Below are 14,181 nucleotides of genomic sequence, written 5' to 3'. Positions count from 1 at the left end.
TTGCGCTCACCCTCATAACAACCTCGAGCGTCTACTAAATCACCTTTACATGTGCCGGTGGACCAGTTTTTATATGCATGTGTTTATGCTGCTCACTTTCAAAGAGGCTGTGCAGAACCAGTGACACACTCAGAAGGGACAGTAAAAACAACAGCTCCACTCACACCCTGAAATGCTTTCTAAGTAGCCTTTATCTTCATGTGGGTTACAAATATTCTCATTATAATTATTTTGAACAGATTATATTTGAGAAATGAAAGAAGTCATTGAAAAATGTTTCCCGCTATCTGTTAGAGACAGCTTCATATTCTAGGTCAAAATCGAAACTTTGATTTGTAATAGATGAAAAACTGCAAAATCTCAGTTCTAATAAATGGGAAATGTGCTTTTGTGATTTTTGCTTAATAAACGATTGAATGAATAATTGATTGTCAAAATAGCTACATGTGAAATGTCTAATTCTAAGCTTCAGAATTACTTTTCATATGAATATCACATGTCACTTCCAAGCTAAATCTGCTTAACTGCGTTTTAAAGAATGCACGAAACACAGTCATCATATACACATGTATTCAGTAGAAGTCGCGCAATAAAGTCAACAAACTGGGCTGCAACAACAGCCAAACTGATGTCAGACCTTCCTGGGAACAATTACTCACAGATGTAGATATAGTTGATGTGAAAATGGTGCATCATAATGATTAGAATTATTATTTCTATGAACTGTTTAATCTGAAAACAATCATCAGTTTTTATGTACAAAGCAGAGTAGCCATTGTGGAATATGAGTCATGTTTATTTATTTATTTATTTGTTTGTTTTGGTGATCCCCATATTGTTTCATAGGTCAGAAATTTATGAGTAATCCTTTCTGTGGAATGCATTTAGGTTTTTCCTCTCCTCCTCCCCAACAGCTGTGTAATGACTTGATGAGATGAAATAGGCACTTACTGAAGAAAACAAGTGTTGCATCACACACCATTTGGCAACAGAATTTCTAAAGAATTGATGGGGGTTTTTTATTTTATTTTGGGCTATTTTTGTTTCATTTTTCCACAGATGGTTGAATTATTTGCTGGACTGAAAATGCCACAGAAAACATTACAGTTGATTAGGGAATGTAAATGCTTTTTGGTGACATTTTCAACCTTAATTCCCCCGTTTAAACGCAAACCTTGGCCGACCTTGTGTAATAATGAGCCCTCGATTACTACATTTGACAGTACCGGTAACATCTGGGAGCTGAAAATGTTCTCATTGTCTCATTTTCAGCCATGCAGCCAATGTGGATGTGATTTGAAAGTTAGAATTTTCACTGGCAATCAAACTCACATTAAGAAAGGTAGAAACAGTTTTCATAGATTGTAATTATGGCCTGACATGTGGGGGAAAATGCCCTTGGGAATTCTCACCCCAGTTTATACACAGAGCCTCTCTTTTATGATGGAATATTTATTATGTCATTCTTGATAATTACTGTCTTTTTTTGTCTGTCTTTCTCCTCAGATCATGATTCAGAGGGGAAGCGTGTTCAAGACATGCTGTCTGCAATCGAAAAACCACAGGTTGGCATACCTCTTCCCACAACTGCACGCACACACACATTCAAACCGCTCTCATCAATCACTTCCCTGTCCGATGCAGTCACAGCTGGCTTAAGCAGTGATGACTTTTCCGTATGTTTATTTGGTCTCTTTGAGTCACATGAAAATGAAATGCTTACGTTTAGAATAATATCTATACTGACTTGTATATGCAGCACATTCCTCATTTTCAATGTTTTTTGGGGGGCTTGAGCAGCAGGGAGAGTAATTATAATTTACGCTGTGCTAATGCTGGCCACCTGAGGGCAGCATCTGCTCACCCAAGCTGCACACTCTGTAATAGCTTTTTTCCTTCCCCGAGGGGAATGTGATTGAATGAATGAGCTGCTTCCGTGCAGACATGGTTTACTAGAGAGGAACTGCTCATTCCAAGTTAAAACAGTTTGGTCAGCATGCTGTGCCCATTTAACATCTTTGAGTTTACGCCGCGGCTTGAGACTGTGACAACTGAGTGATGATACAAAGAGGATATTTAGTATAACTACAGATGGAGATGCTGAGAAATACATGAAATAGATTTTTGATTGATGTCCAGTAGTAGTGATTTATCTATGCTTAAAACCTCAGATAACTTATAAACTGATCAAGTTTATTATAGTTGAGAATGAGAAGTAATACAATTCGGAGGTTTCCTTGTGACACTGTCTATTTTTTCAGTGCCGATGCATGATGCATGTTCGATGTCCTATAACTTAAAGCGTTTATGATGAATGCAGTAGTCTGTTGCAAATGTACACATAGAGTTATATAAACAGCATAAATTCACCTGGATGGATGGATTCAGCTTTTTTTCAAACAGGCATTTAAACCACAAGATGTTGTGGTTTAAAATATTTAAAAAGGACTACTATTGGTAACATTGTATGCAAATCCAACAGTCATTTGTACAGTGGCTTTTAACTACCTGTTATTGACTTCACTAGCAATGCGGCTATAACTATGTGTATTCCTTTGTGTCCTGAAGGTTTCCAATATTCAGGCACGGACTGCACGGCTGTCCTGGGCCCCCCCAGCAGGGCTGGTGAACAGGCATAGTAACGGGATACCTGTGTCTTGCTCCTATGAGGTATCTCTCTCAGATAAGGGAAGAGATGGGAAATATCGCCTCATATACAGGTAGGAAACTTAGAAGTTGGGGGGAAAAAATACAGCGTCCAAATTTAATCCTTAAGGTCATCCAAAGGACACTGGTGACTTTGTATGTCTTGTCTGTGTTTCAGTGGTGAAGAATTGGAGTATCATCTGAAAGATCTCAGGCCAGCTACAGACTACCACGTACGGTAAGGCCTCAATCCTTTTAATATTAACTACTTGTGTGTTGCAGCGTATGGGGGTCCAGGAATCCCTGAAATGTTGGATAAAAACATCCTTTAACTGTTTGTTTCGTTTGTCTTTCTGTATCAGGGTGTCGGCAATGTACAATTTGGTTCGAGGCTCGTGTTCAGAGGCCGGCTCGTTTACCACAGAATCCACGGTCCCTGATGTCCCGTCACCACCAAAACTCACAAATCGTGCCAAGACCAGCCTCACCCTACAGTGGAAGGTACAGCTACTGACATCTTCTTGTCCAGATACTCCTCCATGAAGTATTTTCACTCCCAAGAAACATCACAGTGATTTGTCATTGTGACACATTTAATGATATTTTAAATTAAATATATTACAACTCCGATGCGTTAATAGTTTGAGTGCATCAGCCGTGCAGCACCGACAAGTAGTTGCACAACTCTGTTAGAATGCACCCCTGTGTCCTCTCTGACCTGTTATTTTAGTATTTTTTTATATCCTTGCACACTGTCATTCATAAAGAGTAACATCAGTCACCCAGACAGGATATAAGGCCAATCATAAAAACACAGCCGGTATTCTGTCTGTCTCATTGTCAGAGTCTTTTATCCTTAGCTAATCTCTCAATCTCTCTCTTCTCTCTTCTCTGCTTCCCTTGGTCCATTTCACTGTCACCCATAGCCCCCGGGTGACAACGGATCCAAAATTACAAACTACCTGCTCGAGTGGGATGAGGTAAGTCTGTCATCTGTCATGCTCTACCCTTACCTCAAAGCAGCACTTACACCTATCACCAGTGTCCCTAAACACATGTCAACATTGGGCTCTTCAGACAAGATGGAATAAAACTGTGAATTATGCTCTTGCAATGAATGTCTGGCTTTTCTTCCCATCTTCTATTTATACTTCTTTACTTTGTCGTGCTATTTTTTTCTTCACATTTAACATTTTGTTGTAGGTGAGCTTATCAATCCTAATGTCCGTTCTTGTCTTTATGTCTTTTCTGTATACGTCTTCTCTGCAGGGAAAGAAGAACAGCGTTTTCAGACAATGTTACTTTGGGAACCAGAGGCACCATAAGGTCACACGACTCTACCCCGCCTGTGACTACACATTCAGGTTGGCTGCACACAACGACATAGGCAGAAGGTAAAGTTCTGTTATTGAATGTGTATATATACGTTTTATATACGCACACCTGCATGAATACAGTGTCATGGGAGGCATATTGCATGTTTTTTTGTTGTTGTTCTTCATTGTATACCACTATGGCAGCAGGCAAGCACCGAACTGCTATTCTCCATGTAACATCAGTTACATACAGAAGAATAGACTTCCTCTTTTCCCATTTCCCTCTATTTCCACTCTTCTCTTGCCTCCTCTTGTCATCATAGCGTGGACCATCTCGCCTGCAGTTATCAGGGTGAAAGGGAGCAGAGAGGTCATAGAGGGGACTGAGAGTGAGGGAGGAGATATTAGCTCTGTGAACGAACTCAAAACAGCTTTAATGCATCCTTCAGTTTGGCAGATTTGAAGCTGGGTTACTTGCTTTTATTCTAACTTGAATATTTTTCCCCCCACTACAAATCATCCATCCTCCCTATGCGCTCCTTTTTTCTCTGTTTAACATCCTCTTCGGAACTCATATAACATCTTCACTCCCAACGCCACGCACCTCTGTGATTAATCACCAATGCACTTCTGTCAGTGTCCTTTTCCTTTTCCTTTTCGCTGATTTTTCTCCACCTTTCACTTTGAAAAATATTCATGTCTCCATCTCAGCTGAAATTGAAACCCATGGCAATCATTTCTTCAGCGTTTTGAAGGAAAGCTTAAAATGGAAATTTCTTTTTCGGCAGTGGCTTCAGTTCAGAGGTGGTGTATATCACCATGGGCACCCTGCCTGCTCTGCCTCTGGCACCACGGCTTGTCAGGGCAGGGGTGTCCTGGGTGACCCTGGAGTGGGGGCGTCCTGAGGGCAGTCCCAATGTGGAGCAGCTCAAATACACACTTGAGATCCAGGAGGACAACAGCGTGAGTACCGTCCATGTACAAAAACATTTGTAACTTTTATTTTTCTTTACATTAAAAATAGACCTCAAAGACTCTAGAACATCTTTTGTCTGTTTGTTAGTTTGTGCCCAGTTTACGAGTTTTATAAATCAGCATCAGGGTGTGTTGTACTACAGCAGTCAGTCAACCGAAGACTAAAAGATCTCAGTTTGAAAGTTATGGATATACACATGAAAATAACAAATGAAAAAGACAGTATAAAGGAATATCGAAGCTTATATTCATAATCTCATGAAAAAGATTTAGGGTAAGTGCCACTGATGCACAGCCGTAAATCCAAATATGCAATACAGACATAAACTCTGAGCATGTACAGCAGGGGCCCCCGATCCCAGTCCACGAGGGCCGGTATCCCTGCAGGTTTTAGATGTGTCCTTGATCCATCACAGCTGATTTAAATGGCTAAATTACCTTCTCAACATGTCTTGAAGTTCTCCAGAGGCCTGGTAATGAACTAATCATGTGATTCAGGTGTGTTGACCCAGGGTGAGATCTAAAACCTGCAGGAACACCGGCCCTCGTGGACTGGGATTGGGGACCCCCGATGTACAGCATTCTTTGTTTACAGCATTTTCTACAACATTTTTCCACACCTGCCTAAAACCTTTGCACAGTACTGTACATATAAACCACACTATATGTTCCCACAGGTTCTCTGCTCTCTTTCTACTGTATCCATATATATATCTATATACAATAAAATGTGAGCTAAAAGTCAGCATTTATTGCATCCATAAACTCAATAATTTATGCCGATCCTAATGCACCCTGAGAGAATCAAACACTGTACCTCCCACAGGGAACAGACTTTCATCCAAAGTACACTGGAGAAAACTTGAGCTGTACTGTACAAGGCCTGAAGAGGAGTACACAGTATAAATTCAGGGTAAGCATTTGTGTTTTGGTTTCTGCACTTGTGTCCCACTTGTTGAAAATCAGAAGCTTTTTTACTAAGAGAGAATATGCAAAATATGTCATTTTGGCTATAGTTTAACGAGTTGTCTAACACTGCAAATCACTAACCATTTGTCAAGTACACAACATTCAGCTGTGGTTTTTGTGCCTGTTCATAATTCGAGGACATTGTACAAATCTATCAAAATCCTCTTGCGCGTACCTCACCAGGTGAGTTTGTGTTTATTTTGGGTTTTTCTACCTTGCCTCATGCACATTGTTTGATAAAGCTTTGCATCTTCGAAAACACAAAACACATGAATACACACAAAGAATCAAGTCTTTCTGCTGTCCCTGTGCTATCCATCTGGTGTAGACATAATGTAACAAAGCAAAATTATCTATTGGATGTAGCGACAGAATTAGATAATAGAAAAGAGAAGAAGGCAGAGAAGCCAAAACAACAACACGTGAAGGGGCAGAGACTAATGGCTCCTATTTATCACGACAATTGATTTAAGTTTTCAGAAATTCTTTTGTGTGTCTCTGCTTGGCTTGCTGTGGCTCTTTTCTCAGTTTTCCACTCTGTCTATATTCTTTTCGCCTTTTCTTCTTTCCTCTTTTTCTCTTCCCCTTCGTTTCATCCTTTATCTACTTTTTGGATTTTTCTGACTAGTATTAGACAAATTTAAGTAAAAAGAGAAAGGAAAGCAGGGAGAATGGGAGCAGTGATGATGTGCAGCAAAGGGCCTTGGGTTGGAATTGAACCCAGGCTAGTACAGTTTGGCCTTGCAGCATGCAGTCGCCTGTTCAATCACTGAGCCTAATTTAGGCCTTTCTATCAACCTATTCTCGATTTCTGATCTCCCACTACACTCTTTGTCTTTTTACCTTTGTTACGTGCTCTGTGTCTCTAATTGTCCCTTCTGTCCACCTCTCTTCCTGCAGCTCATAGCATCAAACATGGAGGGAAAGAGCAGTCCAAGTGAAGTTTTGGTTTGCACCACCAATCCAGACAAACCGGGCCCTCCATCTGCACCCTGTGTCACAGAGGCAACACCCTATGGATTTACTGTCACATGGGGTAAAGAGGCACACATCCATGCGCATATATCATATCATATACATACAGATACTCATTGAGATGCTTTCATACAAAATTGATTTGGTACAGACTTTTCAGCATTATCCAAGCCAAGACTACATGTGTGCAAGTTGACTTGATCCAGATCAAACTGAATCCTGACACTGTTTGCTGTTAGTGTGTTTCACACTTTCAGAAGAATTGCAAAAATACATAAGACTGCAACAGATAGATTTTTTTGGTATTGATATTAATGTCCCAGAGAAAATAATTTAGCTAACTAAAGTAACTAAAATAATAACAATTATTTTCTACATGTTGTCTCCTGCGAATTGGAATATTGTTTATGTGCAATAATATTCCAAACTAAAATCAGTTCATCAATTGTTTTGACAGATCCTCCAATGGACAATGGGGGATCTGAAGCTCTTACGTACCTGCTTGAGATCATCTCAGAGGGATGTTCTGAAGGTACCTGTGTTATATCTGTCTGTCACTGTATCTATTCAAACATACCATGAAAGATTTTCCAGCATCTTAGGACAGACCTTTTTCTCTTCGTGTGCTGTTTAACTTTTCTCAACTACCAGCCTAAAAAAAATAGAAGCCATAATTGAGTCTTTCTTAGCATCAAATTAAGATATTGAAGCACACAGCGTTGCTCACACCTGCCCTACAGGAAACCTAATCTTGTCTAGTTCCTTTCAATCTATAGTAAAAGGTTGCTGTTGAGTGTCAGTGTACAGAAGAAGAGAATATCAAAAGCCTTTGTTCTTTTGTCAATAGAATTGACCTAAAAAGTCATCTGGATGATTTTATCTAGCTTGTATTTACACTGTCCTGTGATATCAAGACAGGCTTTTTAAAACCTTTTTCTTCTTAAAAAGATGTGGTCATTGAAATGAATGACTCTCCCATATTAGGTTTATTCAAACTTCACTTTTAGGTACATTCAGTCTGTAGAGATAACATAGTATTATGCATTACAGAAACACAATACACTTCTGCTAGGAAATTTACGCTGTGATGTAAACAAGGCCTATATTTGCACGGCATAGTGCTGCTTCACAGGGAGAGTATTATATTTCACAGGCATACGCAATCCATCAACAGCAGAACAGAAACAAAGCGTTGTCAGTGGGATTCTGTTTCTGGAAACTGCAGAAATACGTACAAAACAGCAGCTGATTATGTGTATGTGCTTTAGTGTAATTCCTTGTTTTGTGTGTGTGTGTGTGTGTGTGTGTGCAGCAAACCAATGGGAAGTAGCGTACAGTGGTCCGGCAACACAGTGTGTGTGTGAGCGACTGAGACCAGGGACCGTTTATCACCTACGTGTGTGTAGTATCACCACCGGAGGACACAGCCCAGTAAGATTCACATACATGCATGCATACACAAATTTCAGCAATACACACACACACATAGATATACATATATATACATACATATGTTTCTTTTTTCTTTAAGGCAATGGGGGCAGTTTCAGGCCCATCTAAGTTCAGTTGTGTGTTTTTGCACGTCCAATAATAAATTGTAGTCAATTTTTTTGAGTGAGTGTTGTAAACTGTCAGTCTGAGGTTACACTAATATGTACAGTTGTATGTCATCTGCATAACAATAATACAAAAATAGCAATATTCTATAATCTAAGTTAAAAAAAAAAAGTCTGTTTGATAGGAGAGGTCCAAGAATAAAGCCCCGAGGAACTCCACAAACTTTTTGTTCATTCAACTCCATAGGTACCAAGGGACATGAAGTACCCGCTCACTAAATATGATGGGAATTTCAAAAGATATTTTGCACTGAAAAATATAGTTGTTGTTGTCAAACAATCTTTTCAGTAATCTTTCCTGAAATTATACATGTACACCAATAATTAAGCCTATCTGTAATTGTCTTTTGTACCTTTTATTTTTTGCTCTTTAAGTGCACTGGTAGTGTTACAGTCCGTACATTAAGTGTCCCACCAGGGCCCTGCCAGCCGCCAAGGATTGTCGGTAAAGCCAAACACAAGGAGGTGCAGTTAGAATGGGGTGAGTTCAGGCATACACGCACCCTGTTTACTTTTATTTACTAGAATATATTCGAATTATTTTCGTATAAGGCAGCTAAATCACCTTCTGGCCGTTTAATATGTTTCCCTGGCCAATTCTAATGTAAGCCGAGTCAACCACGTTTCAGCCTAATTGAGCCCTAATTTAGCTCATTAAATGCCTAACCTAGCCTCATATTTGACTTAACTCTCCTAATGTCAGCCTATTATTGTAGATTAGTACTGTTATCTCTTGGCAGGAAAAGGTCTTCCAGCCTGCCATGCTGAGGAAGTTCTTTCTTTTACCAGTTTAATACAGCTGGTCATGTCTCTAATCAGCTCACATTCAGGCACTGCTGCAGCTGCAATTACTGGCTCGAGCTGAAGGTCAAACATAAAGTATTGGAGGGTTTTCCCCACTGTCACCATTATTTATTACTTTTGTCTTTCTGCAAGCAGAGAATAGCACCAGGTTTATGGGGAAAAACCCCTAGAAAGTATTCAAAATATACCCTGTGTATTAATCTGTAAGCAGTATAAAAAGCTTGTGAAATACTGAATACATCATTAAGAATTTATGTGTAACAAGATATCGTGACATATGTATTGTGTATTTTCATCACAATTCATGTATTGTGGTTAGTTTCACTGTAAATGTTTCTTCTTATCGCTCTCTCTTATTTGATCTTCTTAGACTCCCCTGAGGGAGTGTGTGAGGAGTGTGTGTACAGTCTGGAGATGAGTGAGGGAGACGCCAAGCCAACGGAGGTGTATCATGGCTCGGAGCTACAGTGCACTGTCGCTAGTTTGCTTCCTGGTGCAACATATAGCTTCAGACTGAGGGCTGCCAATGAGGCTGGGGTAAGAAACTGTCTGGCTTTTCAAAGCAAGAGTGTGATCAATAATAAAAATGAAAATAAATAAATGAAAGCCATGACGATCTGGTAATTCACCAGGCTAGACCATAAAACTTATTAAAGAACAACAGAAAAGCGTAGCTGAAACCTTTTGAAGCTTGATCCAGCCACTTTAATAGGTCAGCCTATAAAAGAAGGGATGTTTTATAACAGCTAAGCATGAAATATTGAATTAAATAGCATTTGTTTACTTATGGCTTTGAAATTTGCTCTGCATATTGAGCACACAAACTTGGGAGCTCTTAATACACATCCAATATTAAGCAACAAGCAGAAAATTCAACTTAAAACCGTAGGTGTAGACACAGACACTGAGTAGTTGGATCAGTGTGCCCTAGAAAATTAACTTAATATTATAAGATTTGATTGTTTTGATTATCCGGTCACCTGAAAGTGAATTAGATGGCGCCAAAACCTCAGCACTGTTGCTTATTGAACAAGATGACTGTGTCTATATTTCACAGCTTTTCAGTTTGGGATTAGAATTTGATTTTCAGCTTTTGTAAACTTTTTACTGTCTAAATGATTCAACTTTCTCATTTATTTTGTGTCAATCGATCTGTGTCTCCCTTAGTACGGACCATACTCTGAGCCTACAGAGGTGACAACTGCAGCGGGTCCTCCTGCGCAGTGTGGAGTTCCCATAATCACACTCACCAGTAACACCTGTGTAACACTCAACTGGGAGGTGAGGCAAACCAAAAACACAGCTGCATTTATCAAAGGAAATAAACAGTGTATGGAAGGAACAAAAAACAGACAAGCAAATATAAAAAGACAGGCCACATTTTTTAACACTGCTAAAGAGCTCTAGCTCCCTTTTACTGTTTAAAATAAAAAAAAGTAGTAAAGTCATCTTTTGGGCCTTTTGGTGTTGCTTAGCAGGCTCATTCCTTCTTAAGAATATACCAGCTTGCTGATTTGGCCACTCCTAAAGTTTTTTTCCTATCACTTTAAAGGGTATCTTTTTTTGTTTTTCAGACTAATAGTCACATTCATCATTTTTTGGTCCCCATACTCCACATATTCCACTGAAAATATACCAAATGAAGGTTGCACACTTTTGAATTATATACCTAATTTGTCATTGGAAAATTAAGGAACAGGCCTCACCTGGCCAGTAACTATGCAACCATGGTATAACTATCAGACTATGCATGGTTATAATGGCTTTAATTTCTAAACAGTTAATGCTGTACTTTTGTTAAAACCTTTGAATTTAGTCTGCACTTTAATCAGATCTTGATCATTTGATTTCAAATCTGCTGTGGTGATTTACCAAGGTTAAATGACAATAAATGTGGGTCCAAATACTTACCTACCTCAATAGACTTAAGTTTAGATGGAAAAAAAAAAAATCTTGTTTTTCATTTTGGGTTTGCAAAACAAGACCTGAATCCATTAACTTTCAGGTATCTGTTAATTCCATTGAGCTGATTTTGTGTTTCTATTGCAGAGCCCTGAGGGTTCGGGTACAGACATCTCTGAATATCGTTTGGAGTGGGCGAGGGAAGATGAACCCATGGAGCTCATCTACTGCGGATCTGCCACGCAGTGTGAACTGTCAGATTTGACACCTGCCACAAATTACTGCTGCAGGCTACAGGTAGTGCACACACTACTAGATATCCCTACAGTGGATTTAGATGAACATAGACAGGCATACAACATTCACTTTTGTTGAAGCCATGCATAGTTAAACTGACAATGAGAAAAGAAGAACGTACTAGTTTATGGAACATAAGCACTTCCAGAAACAAAAGAAATAACTGAATTGTGAGCGCGACAAAAATTCAGCCTGGAAACATGAAACCAAGATGCTGCAACACAAACACTCAGACTCCAGGGAAAGATTAATGGTCATTGATTCAGTTTGTATTCTGACCCTCAATGTGGTGCATAAATAAGTGCCGTCTTTCTCCTTCTCCTTCTGTTTGTCTAACTCTCTCCCTTACTCCCTTTCTGTCTTGTACCCTCTGAAGCTATGAATCCAATAACAACATGCTTTATGGCTCACATCTCTATAGGACTATTTATAATCGGTTAATAGTTAATAGGTTGACAATCCAAGGTCAACCTACCATCCTAATAATTGCTTTTCTACATGTATGTGATTTCTCTTTGTCTCTGTGCACTAGAAGTGTACGCCTGTGTGTTCATATCTGTACACCTTAAGAAGATTGCAGGAATGGATCACACCAGAGGCGCTGACTTGGTTGAAGTCTGTGTGACTCCATACGTTCTATACCTGAATGAACTTGTACTGGTTCATCTTCTGTAGCAGTGTTTCAAATCTGCACAACCTGACACGCACTTGTTTTATGAGAATGCTTTGAATGGGGGGACGCCAACGTAAGGATAAGTTAAATCAGTTTCTATGTGTTTTTCTAGCCTCTGCAAAATGAATTTGACAGCTGAGGATAAATCCGAGAAACTACTGAAGTATAACTTTTCTTGCTGGACCCAGAGTTATCTAGATAGTTTAATGCTGAGATAAACCGTCAAGGATTTATATATAAGTGCACATTGTAGATTCCTTCTCCTTGGTATCTACTCGTGAATGGTGCTTGGCTGTTTTTGGAAAGTGGCTACAGTGCATTTTTACAAGAAAACAAACACTGCTCATCTGCTTGGATTTGCTAAGTACATTTAATCCATGAATGTTGCTTTTTACATGTAACTATTACAAGGCTCAAAAATGGATGGAAGGAAGCAATTTATCTACATTTTTTATTTTTAGTTCAAGCTTTCCGAATGGACAAGATGTATATAAAATACCAATTTTGTCCTTCCTTCCTCCTCTCGAAGTCTGTAAGAGGCAATGAAGGTGACTATTACAACGAGCGATTGAAAGGCATTTAATAGTGGATACTTGAGCTGAATATTAATGTGTTTGACAGCACAAGTAAAGGATTAATGCTCTTTCAAACTAATTTGAATTCATGTCTTTCTGCTAGTTTTCTTGTCTATTCAGTTTTCTATATCAGTCCCTCCCATTTAACGTTGTCTTGCTCTTTGTCCTGTGCTTATTAATAAATCCCTTCATATTTATCTTCTTCCCTTCTTATTGTTAACCATCATCTGTCTGCCTTGGTTTTAGTCTTCACTTATCCCTTTCTTTTTATCCCTCTCCTCACCTCTGTTCTATCACCGGGATCCTCTATCTCAGCACTATCAATCACAGCAGTTTCCCCCCCTCTTCAATCTCTCTCACCCCCTCTGTGTTTCTGTGTCTCCCACTCAGGCGGTCAATCAGGCAGGTGCTGGTCCATATAGTGAGCAGAGCAGTTTCCAGACCCCAGCTACAAATCCTGACCAGGTATCATCCCTTACCCCCCTGGATCTCCCGACCTCCTCAGAGACAGGCCACTCCCCGTCTACCTGCCTCCACCTGAAGTGGGAGGAGCCAAACTGTAACGGGGCCGAGATTACCTCCTACGTCATCACCCTGGACGACCAAACCATCACTGTGGATTCACGGACAACTCACCTTGTCACAGGCCTGCAGCCAGACAGTGAATACAGGTAATGATAGCTAAACCAAAGCATTTATGCTTGTGTGTGGTGCATTACATGTTAATTACCGTGTGGTTGTGTCCCATTTTTTCATATGCGGTGCCAGCCCATAGAAAGAAATAAAATGCTGGTGCAAACATATTTGGCGCTCTAATTTTTCCACTTCTTTGTACCTTCCCTCACATCAGTTCCAATAGTTTCATTGATATCCTTCTACGAATTTGCTAATATTTATAATTCGTTATAGTGATCCTATAATTATCTATTATACTGGGGGGATGATTGCTATTTTATCACTGATGAATTCAAAAATCACAGCAGAAAAGTAGTGAGAATAGAGGACAGTTAGATTTGTCGGGAGGTCAACATCAAGTTATGTTGGAGATTACGGCATTGGGTTCAGAGGGGTTTACAGTTATGTCTTAGGCTATGATGTAAATTTCCCACTGAAGCATAAATTGGGTGTAAGAAGCGGGTTCATTAGCTCATTTTACACAATCTGTCTCCTTTGGCCATTTGGAGAATGCAGGTTTTACAGCTTCTGCATTGGCTTCTTTTCATACAGACAAGCAGGCTACATCTATTTTTTTATACACATTCTGTATTTAAATAGGGGTAAAATGTTTGATGATTGCATGAGCTTGGATCTCAAACATGTACTCAAGTAGCAGTAAACAGCCCCTTAATCATCTTTATGCACAGCGTTGTTGTGATCCCGCTTGTCTGTGATTTCTTGTAATTGTGTTTGTGAGCATGCATATGATTGTGCAG

General features: G+C 39.5%; 1 protein-coding gene across 2 annotated transcripts in view; it reads left to right on the top strand.

Annotated features, from left to right (window-relative positions):
* fndc3ba (fibronectin type III domain containing 3Ba) overlaps positions 1-14,181 on the top strand; it is an 89,470-nt gene that overhangs the window by 60,224 nt on the left and 15,065 nt on the right. For both annotated transcript variants that reach the window (XM_082516951.1, XM_082516952.1), the window contains exons 8-23: positions 1,507-1,565; positions 2,569-2,720; positions 2,825-2,884; positions 3,009-3,147; positions 3,573-3,626; positions 3,916-4,040; positions 4,751-4,925; positions 5,764-5,850; positions 6,807-6,942; positions 7,339-7,413; positions 8,194-8,312; positions 8,873-8,978; positions 9,672-9,838; positions 10,469-10,582; positions 11,351-11,500; positions 13,139-13,419. In XM_082516951.1, coding sequence (XP_082373077.1) covers positions 1,507-1,565; positions 2,569-2,720; positions 2,825-2,884; positions 3,009-3,147; positions 3,573-3,626; positions 3,916-4,040; positions 4,751-4,925; positions 5,764-5,850; positions 6,807-6,942; positions 7,339-7,413; positions 8,194-8,312; positions 8,873-8,978; positions 9,672-9,838; positions 10,469-10,582; positions 11,351-11,500; positions 13,139-13,419 — 1,999 coding nt within the window. The remainder of the gene's footprint in view (positions 1-1,506; positions 1,566-2,568; positions 2,721-2,824; positions 2,885-3,008; positions 3,148-3,572; positions 3,627-3,915; positions 4,041-4,750; positions 4,926-5,763; positions 5,851-6,806; positions 6,943-7,338; positions 7,414-8,193; positions 8,313-8,872; positions 8,979-9,671; positions 9,839-10,468; positions 10,583-11,350; positions 11,501-13,138; positions 13,420-14,181) is intronic.

Source organism: Aulonocara stuartgranti, assembly GCF_965226115.1.
Source record: "Aulonocara stuartgranti genome assembly, chromosome: 19".
Taxonomy (NCBI): Eukaryota; Metazoa; Chordata; class Actinopteri; order Cichliformes; family Cichlidae; genus Aulonocara; species Aulonocara stuartgranti.
Note: the sequence above shows the minus strand (reverse complement) of the source record. Positions and strands in the feature narration are given on the sequence as shown.